The sequence below is a fragment of the Cicer arietinum genome, chromosome 6 (genome assembly GCF_000331145.2).
Source record: "Cicer arietinum cultivar CDC Frontier isolate Library 1 chromosome 6, Cicar.CDCFrontier_v2.0, whole genome shotgun sequence".
NCBI classification, from domain to species: domain Eukaryota; kingdom Viridiplantae; phylum Streptophyta; class Magnoliopsida; order Fabales; family Fabaceae; genus Cicer; species Cicer arietinum.
This window is the reverse complement of record NC_021165.2, coordinates 22,148,170-22,164,707: the sequence shown is the minus strand read 5'-3', so window position 1 is coordinate 22,164,707 and position 16,538 is coordinate 22,148,170. Positions and strand designations below refer to the sequence as shown.

At 31.8% G+C, this 16,538-nt stretch overlaps 2 protein-coding genes and 1 long non-coding RNA gene across 4 annotated transcripts; 2 read left to right on the top strand and 1 right to left on the bottom strand.

The window, feature by feature from the left end:
- Positions 1 to 2,180: 2,180 nt before the first annotated feature.
- Positions 2,181 to 8,842, top strand: LOC101507427 (synaptotagmin-2). 2 transcript variants are annotated; one of them, XR_012163431.1, is made up of 9 exons: positions 2,181 to 3,365; positions 4,069 to 4,310; positions 5,017 to 5,035; positions 5,577 to 5,776; positions 6,174 to 6,283; positions 6,366 to 6,464; positions 7,145 to 7,592; positions 7,704 to 7,872; positions 8,585 to 8,842. XR_012163431.1 is itself a non-coding variant. In XM_004505680.4 (9 exons), the coding sequence occupies exons 1-8, from the start codon at positions 2,512 to 2,514 to the stop codon at positions 7,790 to 7,792; spliced, it is 2,061 nt and encodes a 686-aa protein (XP_004505737.1). In that variant the 5' UTR covers positions 2,182 to 2,511; the 3' UTR covers positions 7,793 to 7,836; positions 8,585 to 8,842. The 2 variants fall into 2 exon arrangements, 1 of the variants encoding a protein (XP_004505737.1); XM_004505680.4 differs by having other exon boundaries at positions 2,182 to 3,365; positions 7,704 to 7,836.
- An 867-nt stretch (positions 8,843 to 9,709) lies between these two features.
- On the bottom strand, positions 9,710 to 12,125 carry LOC101506882 (uncharacterized). Its single transcript, XM_004505678.4, has 2 exons — positions 11,987 to 12,125; positions 9,710 to 11,649 (listed from the first exon to the last, which is right to left on the bottom strand). Exons 1-2 carry the CDS (start codon positions 12,027 to 12,029, stop codon positions 9,932 to 9,934), a joined length of 1,761 nt encoding a protein of 586 aa, XP_004505735.1. The 5' UTR covers positions 12,030 to 12,125; the 3' UTR covers positions 9,710 to 9,931.
- A 188-nt stretch (positions 12,126 to 12,313) lies between these two features.
- On the top strand, positions 12,314 to 16,247 carry LOC105852309 (uncharacterized). Its single transcript, XR_001144150.3, has 4 exons — positions 12,314 to 12,454; positions 12,802 to 12,942; positions 13,065 to 13,171; positions 14,990 to 16,247. It is a non-coding gene; the product is annotated as an uncharacterized lncRNA (long non-coding RNA).
- The last annotated feature ends 291 nt before the right edge of the window (positions 16,248 to 16,538 follow it).

Sequence of the window (16,538 nt, the reverse complement as noted above, 5' to 3'; positions counted from 1 at the left end):
AATAATATAATTGTTAATGAAAGAAGGATATTTATGTCGATATTTATGAGTGATTAGGTAGTTTTTTTCTATTGAGTTTAATGACTAATAATATAAATTATTACCATTGGTAAATGACTAATAATATTATAAAATAATTTATAAATTTATTAAAAAATAACTTATAAAATAATTTGATAATAATATAAATTATAAATTATTATCAAATTGTAAATAATTTATAAATTATAAATTTATTATAAATAATTGTAAAATAATTTTATAATTTATAAATTTATTATAAATTACTACCATTGGTAAATGACTAATAATATTATAAAATAATTTATAAATTTATTATAAAATAACTTATAAAATAATTTGATAATAATATATATTAATATCAAATTGTAAAATAATTTATAAATTATAATTTTATTATAAATAATTGTAAAATAATTTTATAATTTATAAATTTATTATAAAATAATATTATTATTGAGTTGTCTAATAAATAGTGTTTGGCATACAGTTATATTAAATAAAAAATAATAATTTATTTAAGTAAACATAAAATTTATTTAGGCTTCTTAGCATGAATTCAATTAAATTTCCAGAATATTGAAAAGAAAAATAATAATTTATTTAAGAAAATAAAAAATTTATGTAGGAATTAAAGAAACAATTCATTTCATTGATTCATTGAAATTAGTGGTTTTTCAAACTTCAAACACTATTTTATCAAAATTAAAAACTACTATACAAGACTAACATGCAAATTCAAAGATAAAAGATACTCATAGTTTTTATGTGTATTGTAATTTTTTGTTTGTAATAGGAAAATTATTTTTCTTTAGTATTTTGTAAGTAGTACTAAAATAAAATATATTTTTCCACTTGATACAACAAAATTTATATGAATTCTTAAATGTCATGTATTTCATATAAATAACATATTTTAAATAATAAAAATAAAAATTCATTATTAAGTTACTTATTCATCTTTACATTTACTAATTTACTTATTTTATATATGTCCATGTCCATTATTTTAAAAATTCTTATTTAATCTAATCTAATTATTTAATTTTTTTTTAATAATTATTGTTTTTATTTGTTTAAAATTAAAAGTATTGTTTTATGATAAATTTTTTGGAAAGAAAATAGATTGTGTGTAGAATTCAAAAATAAGACATCATCATTTGAGTAAGATTAAAGAGTGATGTTGAAGTCATATTTTTTATCAATAACATTGAGCGTACAAGAAACTAGTTTTTAAGTTAAATTAGAATTATTATTTTTTTTTTATTTTTATATTGTAAATTATTTTTTTTAAGTCAACTTATTTTTATAATGTCAATAAAATTTATGAAATTTGATATATATATATAAACTAATATAACAATTTATTTATTAAAATCGTTGTTTCCGTATAGACGCACGGGTTACAAATTAGTTATAATAAAAATAAGAATTGAATACGTTTATAATTGCAGTGAAATTTCAAAATATATCTTTTATCCTTATATTTATTTGAATTTTTAATTTCCATTAATTTTTGTTAGTGTATAGACTAAAAATGAAATAGTTTTTCTAAAGTTAAAGATATTTTTAATATCTATAAAATTTGAACATTTTATTTTTAATTTCTATAAAAGAAAATTTAATTCCTAATAAATTATTGTACAAATATTTTTTAATCTTTTAAAAAATGAAACATATATATTTTTTTGAATTTTTTATTTTTGAATTTTTGTTAAATACATCTAAAACAATAAAAAACATTTTCTCAAGAATTTTAATTTTCTAAACTTCAGACAAATTATATATAACTCTTTTTAATATAATAAGATAAAGTAACAAATATATCGACTTATAAATCATATTTTTAATTTTTTTTATGTGGAATAAATTTTTATTATATTTAAATATATTTAAAAAAAATTATATATTAATTTAATAACTGAAACTAAAATTATTTTCGTCCAGACTAAAAAAAATTGTTTTTAACCAAAATTAAAAACAAAATATTAAAATTTTATAATAGCTAAATACACGTGTAACTGAAAATTTGATATACCGACTAAAAATATATGAAATTTATTCAACCTAGAAATAAAAGTGCAAATGAAAAACATAAAGTGGAGGTCTGAACCTCCTGGGTCATAATGATAATCCACGTAGTCCTTATTTTTGAGGCCATAAATCTAGGTTGAAATTCCCACTAAAACGTGTCCGATATATTATTCCTCTTTCTTCATTCAATTCAATTCAACTCAACTGAATTCAATTATCGCATTTTCCACACTTTTTCTTTCTCTCTTTTATGGCACTTCAACCTTCCAAGGTTTACGTTTCTCATAGTCCTTTTATTCAATACCACAGTTCCAATTCCATTTCAATTTCCAATTTTAAACATTTATATATCAATTAATTCATGCTTTTGGATTCAACAAATACCATCATTGATGTTGTTCAACATTAATATTCATATTCATTGTCATGACCATTTGTTTGGGCATTTCACACTAAATGATTCTTCAACAAGCTTCTCCCACTTTTCACTTTCACTTCTCTCTCTGTCCCTGCAACAACAACAACAACAATGATGGTATTTCTTCCAATACTCTCCTTTCCTTTCCCCTTTCCAAAACCATGAAGAAAAAACGCTTCATTTCAAATTATTATTACTCCAATCGCAAATTCCGTAGAAGAAAATGGAGTATTCACTCCTGTTCAATTCCCAAACAAGCTTCGAATTGGAAGAACCCTCAATTCGCCAATACAACAACAAGGGGTGCTAAAAGTTTCGTTCTTGATAGAATTTCAAATGATGATAATGAACTTGAAGCTGCTAACAATGAGATGCAAGAGTCATCACAGGTTCAATTGGGTTCAAATTTCACTACTTTTCAAGAAGATCCAATTGTGGATAAGCTCAGAACTCAATTGGGTGTTATTCACCCGATTCCGTCGCCTCCGATTAACCGAAACGTAGTTGGTTTGTTTGTGTTTTTTTTCTTTGTTGGTGTTGTTTTTGATAAATTATGGACTTTTAGGAGAAGGAAGAACAAAGTTAGTAGTAGTGAAGATAGTTTGCGTGGTGTGTGGCCACAGGTTCCTACTAGTTTTTCTTTGTTTTTGGAAAAGGATTTGCAGAGGAAAGAATCGGTTGAATGGGTGAACATGGTTTTGGGGAAGTTGTGGAAGGTTTATAGAGGTGGACTTGAGAATTGGATTATTGGGTTACTTCAGCCTGTTATTGATGATCTACAGAAGCCTGATTATGTTGAAAGGGTTGAGATTAAGCAATTCTCATTAGGGGATGAGCCTTTGTCTGTTAGAAATGTTGAACGCAGGACTTCTCGCCGTGTTAATGATTTGCAGTATGTTTTGCTTCTCTAATGTGCTTTATTACATTGTTATTGTATGAGTAACTCTTGAATTGGTTGCTATAAGTTATGTTGTGCTTCTCTCATGTGCTTTATTACATTGTATTGTATGAGTAACTCTTGACCAGATTGCTATATGTTCTATTTTCTTCTGTGTATTTAATGATATCTGCTGAAAAGTTTTTTTATTCTTTCAATGAAGTTATTTTCAAATTGCATTTTATTTTTATTTTTATGTATGCTCATTGGAATAATAGTACTCATCAGATTGACATTGGGGTCGATTTCGGTTAATGTAATGACAATTTTAAAATGATGAGAAGACAAGGACATGGTTGGACAATAAAATGTTAATGGAGGAGGTTTGTTTTTGTGGCATGAGGCAAGTGAGTAGGTTCACTTTAAGCCGAATGGTGTGTTGTCGGTAGTCATAGCTTAAGTGAAACCTTTTGTTGGCTATCAAATATTGAAAAAATTTATTTTTTAGCTTAGTTTTCTTCTATTGCATTAGAATTGTTGTTTTGATAATGTTCTTTTTTATCATATCTTTTGTATTATCATATGCTTATTTATGATTTTAGACGTAATTGTATTTCTGGATTTATTTATATTCCTGAGATCCAAGTCTATTGTGTTATTTAGGTTTGTATTATCATATGCTTAATATGAGCAATTTATTTCCCTTGATTTTATCTAGGTACCAGATAGGCCTTAGGTACACTGGAGGTGCTCGCATGTTGTTAATGCTTTCTCTGAAATTTGGCATTTTTCCAATAGTTGTACCAGTTGGTGTTCGGGATTTTGACATTGATGGTGAACTTTGGGTAAAGTTGCGACTAATACCAACAGAACCTTGGGTGGGAGCTGCTTCGTGGGCTTTTGTTTCACTTCCAAAGATCAAGTTTGAGCTTTCACCATTTCGTTTGTTCAATTTAATGGGTATGTCCATTTTTTGTAAATCTTAGAAATTTTTATTCTTTAAATTTACTTGGACCTGAGTGCCTGTGTAAGCAATTCAACTAAAAACACAGCTTTTTATAAAATGATTACAAAAACAAGATGTAGTGTGAATATCATCTATGCCTGCTCGACCCAAATTGATAATCACACTGCACCATTGTCCAAGGTGCCAGCTAACAACAAAAACAAGTGATAATCATCGTATTTCTTAAAGCTGTGACAAAAAATTAGCATAGTTGTATGAATGAGATAATTTTATGTCAATTCTCTAAGCATGTTTTGAACATGGACTTCCACTTAGACATGATTCCTGGTGCTGATGTAAGTTATATATCGGCCGTATGGTTTTTTTAACTGGTTATAAAGACTGGCTTGATAATTGATACCTCCTCATTACTTGCGAATTTGAAGTCTTAATGATCAATTTAACAAATGAACCTCGGGATCCTCCCTTTCCGCCACCATAGGAGTCTTTAAGTGGTACAGACATTAGGTGAAAGCTCTTGATTAGTTTTGCATCTAAGCCTCTCGTCACATAGGTGTCTTTAAGTGGTACGAACATTACACATGCGCATCTATGTTGCATTTCCTTGCATTTCAAATACATATTTTTGAAGAATATCTAACATATTGTTGCTTTCACTTTTGTTGTTTTCTTCTTTCGTGCATCGTTGGGCATGGTCAGCAATTCCAGTTCTCTCAATGTAAGTTTCATCTGTTTTTTTACCGTTACTAGTTCATTGCATTTGATGCTTGTGAAGCAGTATGTGTGCACTTGTGTGAATGCATTTTTAAAGTGGTACTATTTGTGAAGTATTAAAACATGTATTTGATGCTTGTGAAGCAGTATGTGTGCACTTGTGTGAATGCATTTTTAAAGTGGTACTATTTGTGAAGTATTAAAACATGTATTTGATGCTTGTGAAGCAGTATGTGTGCACTTGTGTGAATGCATTTTTAAAGTGGTACTATTTGTGAAGTATTAAAACATGTATTTTTAAAGTGGTACTATTTGGAAGTATTAAAACATGTATTTTGTTACTCCATATTACATATTTATTTTGGTTAAACAGTAAATGGCTATGCAATTTTTTTTAAATTTTATGTTGAATTTTCCTTTGTTTCTTTTTAGTCGGCAAATTCTATGTTCTCTTCATCTTTATGCATTTATTATCTATAGATTGGCTATGAATTTGTATCCCTCTCAGTAGTTGTAATGTAAATATTTTGGCCTTTCTCTTGTAGGTTTTTGACCAAACTTCTTACAGTAGATTTACCTAAACTATTTGTACGGCCAAATAAAATTGTTTTGGATATCCAAAAGGGAAAAGCTGTTGGTCCCGTTGCTGATGGTGTTAAATCGGGAGAAATGCAAGGAAACATGGATTCTGTTGGTGAACTATCAGTCACTCTTGTGGATGCTCGAAAGCTTCCTTATATTTTTGGTAAAATCTATTGTCTTGTATTTGCTTTTAAGTAAATTGTTGCATTTTTAGATTACTTGTACTTGACAATTGGAACTTTCTTTGCTATTTAATAAATTTTCTTTTGTCTATTTAGTAATTTATGCTATGTGGTCATATTTTTTGTTTCACCCTCTAATTTTCTATACATAGTGAAATGTTTTGTTTTCTATACATAATTGTCAATTCTTAAACCTCTCATACATTTCTGATGATTGTAATTAGGTGCCTATTTAAAGTTTATTGTACCCCATTCTATCTTATCCGTGCTTTCTTTAATTACCAGTTTCGGCATAAACAAAAATTTAGTGACGAAATAAAGTGAAATTATGTTGTACTATCTACCTTACTCAATTTTTTCGTTTTTCTGTTTTTCCAGGTAAGACAGATCCTTATGTTATACTTAGCCTTGGAGATCAAACCATACGCAGCAAAAAGAACAGTCAGACTACTGTTATTGGGCCCCCTGGAATGCCAATTTGGAATCAGGTGTTGTCTTTGATTCCCCAATTCATCTATGGTTATGTTACTTCTACATTTTCCCTCGTACTAATATGTTCTAGCACTACAGGATTTCCATATGCTTGTTTCCAACCCTAAAAAGCAGAAGTTAAGTATCCAAGTAAAAGACGCACTGGGATTTGCAGATTTGACTATTGGTACAGGAGAGGTATATATTATGTGCAATGCCTAAAGTATTTGGACAATGTTTTATTCCTCATTTTCTCTACTTATAGTTATACACTTCATTCACAGTCTACTTTGCGTAGATAATACAATTAGTTATTTTTTGCGGCTTAGCATCTGTCTGTCTTTGGTCCATAATGCTGCATGCTAAATTTTAATGACAATAACATGTTTTTGTGGTCACTTTTCCAACATTTTCTCGTTAATTAAATGTCCAGTTTGAGGCCAGCTGCTTCGATGTGCTGGGCTTTGTAGCAACCATATTTACTATTTCCATGCCACGAAGATGTAGTGTATTCGTAAAAAATACCACACTTTTCGGCCATCGTGGCCCCCATTGAAAAACACAGAAAAGAATATTCTGAATGCTGTGAACTTAATTTTTTTGTTAATGGTGTGAGTAGTTATTGCAAACTACATTTTATCTTCTCAATCCCTTGCATCAAAGTTTGACATGTGTAGTATAGTTTTTATTGTTTTCAAGGTATTCCATTTTTAAAAGTAGTGACTTTGCCACTATTGTTATTCAAGACTCTACACAAATTATGTTTGTTGTATTGAGTTTCGATGTTTGCAATTGATACAAATGGAGATATACGGGATTTATCGTTAATTTTGTATTTTTTTCTGATGTGTATGTTTCTCATTTGAAAATGCATTCAGGTTGATTTGGGATCTCTTCAAGATACCGTACCAACAGACAGAATTGTGGTTTTACAAGGGGGTTTGGGGTTTTTACGGAAGGGATCATCTGGGGAGATATTGCTTAGGCTAACTTATAAAGCATATGTGGAGGATGAGGAAGATGACATGACCGAGGAGGATTCCATTGATATAGATGTTTCGGATGATGAGTTATCGGATACAGAAGAAGCAAATAACCCCGATAAGAAGGGTCTAAGAGATTCTGCGTACCAAACAGATAAAGAATCATTTATGGATGTTTTGGCTGCATTAATTGTTAGCGAAGAATTTCAAGGTATAGTAGCATCTGAAGCAGGGTTTACCAAAGGTTTGGATAATGGCTCAAATATAGGGCCTAAAGTATCAAAATCTCCTGTTGCCAATGCGGAATCAACTCCTAGTTCTGATAATTCTCAAGGTTCTGGAGGTACCATGCTCTTATAATTTCTAATTTAACCTTGTCTGACATGGACATGTATTGTCTGAATATTTATAAGATTCATAAAGCATCTCATAAAATTAAAACTTTAAAATGCAGGATCAACCTTAATTTGGCTTGCTGTGATTACTAGCATAGCGGTACTAATTGCTGTCAATATCAGTGGTTCAAGTATCTTCAATCCTTAAGATGGTGTTCTGCTGCGTGCAATCTTCATCTTGGTTCAGCTAAAGTAATTCTCAAGTCTTGCTTCCTATATTCAACTTTAGTAAGCTTGTTTTTATTCATTTTATTACTATAACCATGCTATAAAGATTTTTCTCATATGGTGTCGGCGACTATCTGCCTATCGAGTTTACCATTTCTGATATGCGCCTTGCTGTACTTGCCAAAATCAAAGCTTCTCTTTATGTGTGGATATTTAATGTGGAGTAGAATTGAATGCAATGTAATGAGATAAAGCAATATTGATATGGAATGTAAAGAATTTACTATTTACTATTCACTTGCTAGGGCACATTTGTTTATGTTGGAATAGAGAAAAAGGGTTGTTTCATTCCATATCCAACAGATTGGAAAGCAAGTAAAAGTGGAGAATTGAATGGGGTGTATTTCATCGTATTCTAATCCATTGTGTTTTATTTTAAACAATCCAAAGAATATAGCCTTTTGTATTATATTCACCAATACAATCATAGCAATAGAAAACCTTCATTTTGTCTTATTTGATTAAGTACAATAAAGTAAGTTTACTTGAATATCGATCGATAAATACTAGAACAATTTCGCATAAAAAGCTTCTGCTTACACAGATGCAATGCACTCTTGCACACATCATAAATACTTAAGTTCATGTTACAGTATTGTGCACTTCCATTGGATAATTCCACTGCTTACATGTAATGTTCATACTTCATTCTTCTTGTTGTGTTTATTTTCCACTAAAAGTTGTTAATTTTGGTGTTTATTTTCCCTGGCAGGTTGTGCAGCTGATTTTAATCAGATTATTTTTCATTTAGCTACTGGTATAGTATAGTATTTGTATATTGGTGAGAACTGCTGTGGAGGAAAGCATCTTTTGGCGGCGCACTATTCTTGGCTTCATTTTGTGAGAGCCACAAATTTTAGTTCAGCTTAAATCTGTATTAATTGTTAATATATATAAATATACAAATACAAGGATATTGTTTTCTACCAGGCAATTATAAAATAGAATAACAGGTCTTTTCACCATTTCACTTGCCCGGGACTTTTTTTATAGGTCTTGTCATTCCAATACGTGAAGAATGACAATATCTTAATTCATTGATTGCTTATGGTGTTTGAGTGTCAAAAAGCACAAGACAATCCAAACAGTAGTAGTATGTAATAACCCTAACCAATCGTTTAGCTGTTCGCTAAATAGAATTTCACTTTGAATTTTTGGTTGAATCTTTTAGCCCAATCAAATTTGACTTACAATCGTTGGTTGGCATGAATTTAATAGAAGTTTTGTTTTTGCCTTTTTTCTTTTGCAAGTGGAAAGATTTCACTTGCCATTTTTTCTTGTATCTACTGATGTTATATTTTACAAACTCAACATTTTCAATAATTTTACATTTAGAAGTACTTTTAATAAGTATTAACCAAATAAGTTTTGTTTTATCAAATATATGTTTGAGAAAAATATATTATATGATAGCAAATTCATTTCTAACCAAATTTAAGTTTGCAAAATTCAATTTTAACCGTACATCAAGTTTAGGACTTGTATGTATTTGTCTGCCTAATTTTTGAAATCGGTGATATGGTTGAGTTTAAGTGGTTAATGAGATTTAATTAAGAATGAATTATTTGGAGGAATCGGTGATGTAGTTGAGTGTAAGTGGTTAATGAGATTTAATTAAGAATGAATTATTTAGAGAATTCGAACTTGAATCTTAGCTGAATCTATTTTAAGTTAAGGCTCGAGAAAGAGAGGATGATATGTGTATAGCACAATAATCAAGATACTACTTGAAAATTGAGGTAGTATCTGCATTATTGATTTATTCCTACTTTTCTAAGCAAGTCTTGATCTAAATAAAACCAGACAAGCCTTTTAAATAATAAATAAAGCCAAACAATAAAACATAATAAACTAATTGTATACAACAAATGTGTATGTAATGGAAATGCCAACAATACAAGATGGCAGACTTGTGTTACACTTGCACAGAAAATGCAGCTAAAAACAAGATTTGTACAACTTGATATTTATCTTGTTAATATTTTATGAAGCTCTACTCTAAACAGTAGATAATACACTGATAACGAAAATCCCATCTATCTCAAGTTCTTGTTAAGGCTTAAGACATGCTAGAGATATTATACAAGTGTCCTTCTATGTCTGGAATAAAGCCTTTCTCCAACATTTCCATTCTTACTATATCATAGGTAGTACGGTTTGGGTTCAAACCCTTTTCCAACATCTCATTTAGAAGCCTATTTGCAGCATCTAGCTTGTCAATTTTACAATATCCTTTAATCAACACATTATAAGTAACAACATTTGGCCGCTTTCCTTCTTTCTCCATACGCGCCCTCACATTCAATGCCGCCTTGAGTTTGCCTTCCATACAATAGCCATCCATCAAAGTATTATATGTCACATGATTAAGTTTCAAACCAAGCTTGAACATTTCATTAAGTAACTTTTCTGCATTTCTTGATTCGCCGACTTTGCACAATCCATCTATCAAGATGTTATATGTTACAACATCACGTTTTAAACCCCTGTTCTCCATTTCATTAAGAAGCTCCTTGGCAGCCTGGATGTTCTGTTTTCTGCACATGCCTGCAATTAAGCAATTATAGGTTGAAACATTAGGCGAAATCCCGTCATCAAGCATTGAACTACACAGTGCAAATCCTTCCTCCATCATCCCTTCCTTACAATATGCGTCAATCAATGTATTGAATGTTATAGCATTGGGAACCAACTCTTGCTTAGTTATATCATCAAAAAGAATTCTTGCTTCCTTCATCATCTTCTTTTTACAAAACCCGTTAATAAGAGCATTATAAGTTACAATATTTGGCTTCAAACCCAAGCCAACCATTTTATCCCACAAATCAATAGCCTCGTCTAGCTTACCGTTATTACACAGACCATTTATCAACGAGTTATAAGTAATTGCATTAGGTTTTAATCCCTGCCTTGGCATCTCTTCAAAAGCCTTCTTTGCAGCCAATACATTCTCATCCTTACAAAACCCATCAATAAGAGTGTTAAAGGTAACTTCATTTGGACAAACTTTATTGGCAAGCATTTCCTTCATAATACCTTCAGCTTTGTACATTTTTCCAGCACTTCCCCTCTTGCAATGGCCATCAACAAGAGTATTATAAGTAACTACGTTCGGTGAAAGCCCCCATGCCTTCATGTCTTCAATAACATCCTCCGCCTTATTCAACTTACCAGCTCTACAAAGACCATTAATGAAAATGTTAAATGTGTTCAAGTCAGGGTGAATACTTCTCTTCATCATCTCGTTGTACACATATTCCATATCACCAATTTTATTCTCCTTCACAAGAGCACTCAACAAGGGATTGCACGAAGTCAGCGATAATTTAAATCGATAATCTTGAGCTCGCCTAAACGCTTCATATGCAGACTGCAACTCTAAATTTCTCACGTACGCTAGTACCAACATATCAATTATGAGAGCAGTAGCACCCGAGGGACCACCACCCAACAAAAGTGAGTGAAAAATAGAAGAAACCGTATGTTTCTCATTTTTAACAAGGTAATCCAAAAATGACCTGACTTTAGGGTACCTTTTTGAATGTGCTAGAGAATGTAAAACTTTGGCAGTTGCTTCAAGATCATATGAAAGTCTGAACTCTTTCTGAGACCACTTAAAGAACCTAAGAACAAGTTCTGAATCGACTCCAGCATTAAGTAATTGATCTAGAAATGTTGCAGGTTTGGTCACTCTTAGATGAGGTTTGAGCTCTGACCAGTGCTGTTTACCCAACAGCTCTGAAATCTTAGATATGCTAAATGACTGGAAAATTGAACCTGTAAGCAGAGATTAGAACCTATGTAACACGAATACTGACATAGACACCAGACAAGAGACTAACATTGATATGTCTGACACACCGATAATAATTAGAGAAAATGAATTAATTGAATGTATAATCAATGTGTTGGTATCCGACACCAGAATACACATTCAATCAAAAAGTGTAGGTGTTAGATATGAAGCGGGATTCCGATAATCCACTGATAAGACAGAAGCTGGATTACACAATAATGCAAACAATTATAAAAAAATATAGTAATGCTGATAAAATTAAACAGTGACAATCATAATTAAAAGCTAATAACAAGAGAAAAGAACAAGCTGTGGCACCTTGTATAGATGGAGTAAGCTTTGGCACCTTCCACGATTTCATTGTTTAGAGGACAACGTGGCTTATGTTTTGGCTCACAGTAACTTCATTCTTCTTGGTTTGTGGAAGAAGGAGAAGAGCAGAGGGCTTGGGTTTGCAAAGGACGGAGAAGAATGGAGAGCCTCGTGTTCGACGAAGAAGAAAAACAGAGCTCTGTGCTTGCAGAAGAATGCAAGAATTGTTCGCGCTCGAGAAGAAGATCAAATAAGGTCACTTAAAAATAAATTGAACCCTTAAAAACCAAACAAAACATTGGGGTAATTTAGGGATTTCGTCTGCAAACCCTAATTGACGCGGTTCGCAGTCACGACTGCCTCTCATGTTGAACGCGCATCTCCGATCGAATGCTTCGCAGTGGACGCCGCCGCTGCACTGCTGTTCCGTGGTCGTCTGCTGTAGCGGCATAATGAACAACATAGCTTCACCAAGTATTGCATCTGCATCAACACTGCCTATCCTTTGATTACTTTTTATATGTATATTATTAAAATGTTTTGTGATTTCATGGTTTTGCTTGTCAAATTTGTTTTGACTTTTAAGGGGTAATTTACTTATTAAATATAACCATTTTCCATTGCTTACATCTTGCTCAACTTTGAATTTACCATATTAGGTTGAGTTTACCATATTGATTACATCCTGTTTCCAAAAAGATTACATACCCTCCATCTTTGTATGTTGGTGTCTCTTAAAATATACTTTCTCACCCCCTTTCTTGGTTTGTTTTTGTTATCATATGCAAAATTTATATTAATAGTAGTATGTGCCAATACAGGCCATCCCTAGTTATTCTGCTAGGAGATCCTTGTTTGGACATTATGTTAAAACTCGTGCGGCAGAAGAACGCGAAGAAAAACTTGCAGCACAGAAGGCTGCAATTGAGGGATTTAAGCAGTAATTAAGTGAAGCCTCAGAGGTTAATGTTGCCTCAATTTGGAGCTCATTTGTTCTTATAATTGATCTGCTATCAAATCTATCTACCTTCAATTTGTTTGGAACTACTGAAAGTTTATTGATATCTGATCATTTGTTTTTTAGGATATTAATCACAATAATGATTATCACACTTTTCAAAAGAAATGGGGAAACGATCCACGGTTTGAGGCATTGGACTGCAAGGACCGGGAGCACCTTCTGAACGAAAGGTGCCACTTTGCATTTAATTGGATATTTTTAAACTTTCTAACTTAATTTTCTTTGCATATGATGTGTTCACATGACCATCATCCTCTCCATCAGATTACTTCGGTTTTTAGTTTTTGCACTGATCTTACTTTAGGGTGTGCTAGCCTAGTTGGTCTGTTGCACTGACCAACCATTTACACATCATTTGATATTTTTTTGGAGGTTTTATTTTATAGCTCAGAGTCTTTCTATACATGGCATTCTTAATGTTGTGAAAATCTAGTATTTTATTATGTTTAAGGTCCTTGAATTTTGTGGACTGTTCCTCATGTATGTTGGACATACAAAGTAGAAAAGACTGGTATTTGACTATCTTGATAGGCTGGTTTTTTAATTGAATTGTGATTATAATGCATCCTTTAGTGGCAAGCAAGTTTTGTTGATATTGTGTTCAACTTGATAGAAGGGGTGGGGTGCCTTGGCATGCAACCATGTGTCTAGTAGGTGATCCCAAGATCGATTAATGTATCAGCCTTGGCATACAACTGTGTGTCTAGTAGATGATCACAAGTTCGTTTCATGTATCAGCCTCTTGCAAATGCAAGGTAAGACTGTGTACAATTGATCTATAATAGGTGACCCTTCACTGACCCCATCATGGTAGGAACTTTGCAGCACCAGTTTCCCTTATAGTATTCAACCTGAGAGATTTATGTTTAATCCAGCCATTTTCTGATCCAGTATTTATATTGCAGATTTGCAACAATGTTGCCAAATGTAGATCTTTTGGCTTAGAAATGAAAGATAATGCTAGGAGCCACATGTCCCAGGATAGGTTGGGATGATTAACATCAGTGTGATGACTGATAGCAGTGTCCTAAGAGTGCTTTATAAGAGACTAATAACCCAAGATTGTGTTACCTTTTCAGTTGAAAGTTCAATATTTTGTCAAAATTGGAGTGCAATATGTGTTAATGTCTTGATCCCTATTATATGCTTGCTTTCAATTTTTTCTATTAATATTCTGTGATACTCATGTGGTCTATACTACTGCATTCAAGGTTCTAATCCTGCAATACTGGTTTCTAAGGGTCTCAGATTGATAATGTTAAAAGAACAAATCATTAAGGTCGTGCATGGTTCAGCTTAAATTAATACTGGGAAATATTTTGGTTGAGACAGTGGGTTCAAATATCCATATACTTGCTTGGTAGTTGTAACAGTAACACTTGTTTTTGTTGGAAAATAGCCACCTTCTAGGCTCTAGCGCATCTAGTTGTTACCTTAGGAATGAAAGAATAATTTATCCTTCGTTACTCCTTTATGTTTTACCTTATTTTCCAAGGATTCCGAGAGAGGGAATTTCTGCTGGCATAACACGATTCCTTATAACAAAAGACAAAAAGGAAAATGAATAAAGTCATGCTTACTGCAAGCAGGTGTCTTCTTATTTAACCAGTGTCAGCACGTTTGTTGTATGCAACAGTTCATTCAAAATGAATGCCACCTTGTGAGCCATTCCTTTTGATTTTTGTTTCTCAAAATTTGGTACATCTGACTCAGCTAAGTTCTTACCTTTGTCTGTATATATGTTTTTTTAGTTTGGATCCTCATTTGCATGATATTGAACTTTTCCTAGACAGAGAAATGATTTCTAATGATAATGCTTGAAAGCAACATGAGTCAGCAGGTAGTAGGCTAATGACAGACTCTCGGACTCACTGTGGGTGTGTCTTTATGCCCTTTAAACTCTTTGGATTTTGCATGGTAAATGGTTTTTTATGTGAATGTGATATTTCCAGAATCCTGGTTGATGGGTTTTGGTGTTTGTGTTTCAGAGTGCTTCCTTTGAAGAAAGCTGTTGAAGAAAAAGCTCAAGAAATACGTGATGCAGCTGCTGCCAGTTTTAAGTCAATGCTTTAAGAACAAGGAGATATAACTTTTAACTCCCGTTAGTCCCGGGTATGGAATCATTATGAAGAAGTTGCGACATACTTATCTGTTTTTGGATATGCAGGACTTTGAGGCACGTGTTGTAACCCAATTGTTGTGTCTGTAGGATATATACACAAAATCGATGGGTCTATTTTTTATTCAATTCAAATCGTTAGCCCAATTCACAGGCTTAATTCATATCAGTTGAATTCTATGGAAACCTTTCCTGTTTTGTTGACTAAATAAATTTGTTTGGTTTGGTATTTTACCCCTAGAATTGGAAACGATCTGGAAACAATCGAAAAAGGGGAAATAGATCAATTCCAATTTCTCTAGGACTTAGTAAGAATAAGAAAGAGGACTGATACTTGCATACCATGATTAGGCATGTTTAGAAACTTCTCTTGGTTCTACAAAAGAAAATGATAAAATTCCTTTTAGTAGTAGTCAATCTATGTACAATATTTTGAAGTTGATGCTCAATTACGTATAAATTTTGGTATAATTTTAGGAGAAATTCTATAATTTGAGGGCAATATACCTTTAGTGGTATGATGTTAAGCTAATATTTTTTTAAGGGATGACCCAAGACATAAATCTGTGAAACATGAGGATAGGGAAGTTTTGTTCAATGAGTATATATCCGAGTTGAAAGCTGCTGAACATGCAGCAGAACAAGAGAGCAGAGCTAAAAAGGAGGAGCAGGTACTAGGTGGTTAATACTTAATATGTGATGGATGTCTTTTAAATCAACAGAAAGTTAGTAAATTGAAGAAGGAATAACTGTTATCCACTTGTTTTTTATTGATTCCTTGACATGATGCTTCTGTTAGTTCCTAGCAGGTAAATAGTGTTAAACTACTTCAAATATACCATTTTTGACTAAATGGAAGCTAATTTTGTTGGAGTATCTTCTATGATGGGTATCAGAGGTGTCTCTTTCATTGAAGATTTTTCTGTTTTATGTTGGATGGTGTTGTTTAAGTTGACATTTCAATTTACTTGTATACATATGTTCTCCTAGCATCTCATTTTTCTGATTTTTTTGTTTTATTTGAAGATATAGACAAATTTGTTCAAAAACAAAAAATAGTGGATTTATAATTGTTTTACTTTGTCTTAAATTAAATGGTACGGATGGTAGATTTATAATTGTTATAACCATAAAAATTTAATAAAAAATGAAAATAAAAGCACTTTTTTTTGTTTAATAGCCATACATTCTCTGTGTAAAATATTTTACGACGATAGTAGGACTAAACCGTGGTTTTAGAATGATAACAATTATGATTATCTAACAACGTAGTAAAATCAAATGTTGTTACTCATTATTGTAAAAATAATTTATTTTGACGGAATACAATATTTTTCTCTTGTTTTATTGATGATTTTTATCAAATCAAATACGATAGTATCTTTTAATTTTTCGCTAACAATATTTTTACCTCACTT

Coding starts and splice junctions, on each gene's coding strand:
- LOC101507427 (XM_004505680.4), top strand. CDS start 2,512: ATGATTCTTCAACAAGCTTCTCCCACTTTTCACTTTCACTTCTCTCTC. Junction 3,366..4,068: donor CGCCGTGTTAATGATTTGCA/GTATGTTTTGCT, acceptor GATTTTATCTAG/GTACCAGATAGGCCTTAGGT. Junction 6,284..6,365: donor GAATGCCAATTTGGAATCAG/GTGTTGTCTTTG, acceptor CTAGCACTACAG/GATTTCCATATGCTTGTTTC.
- LOC101506882 (XM_004505678.4), bottom strand. CDS start 12,029: ATGAAATCGTGGAAGGTGCCAAAGCTTACTCCATCTATACAAG. Junction 11,650..11,986: donor GCTTACTCCATCTATACAAG/GTGCCACAGCTT, acceptor CTCTGCTTACAG/GTTCAATTTTCCAGTCATTT.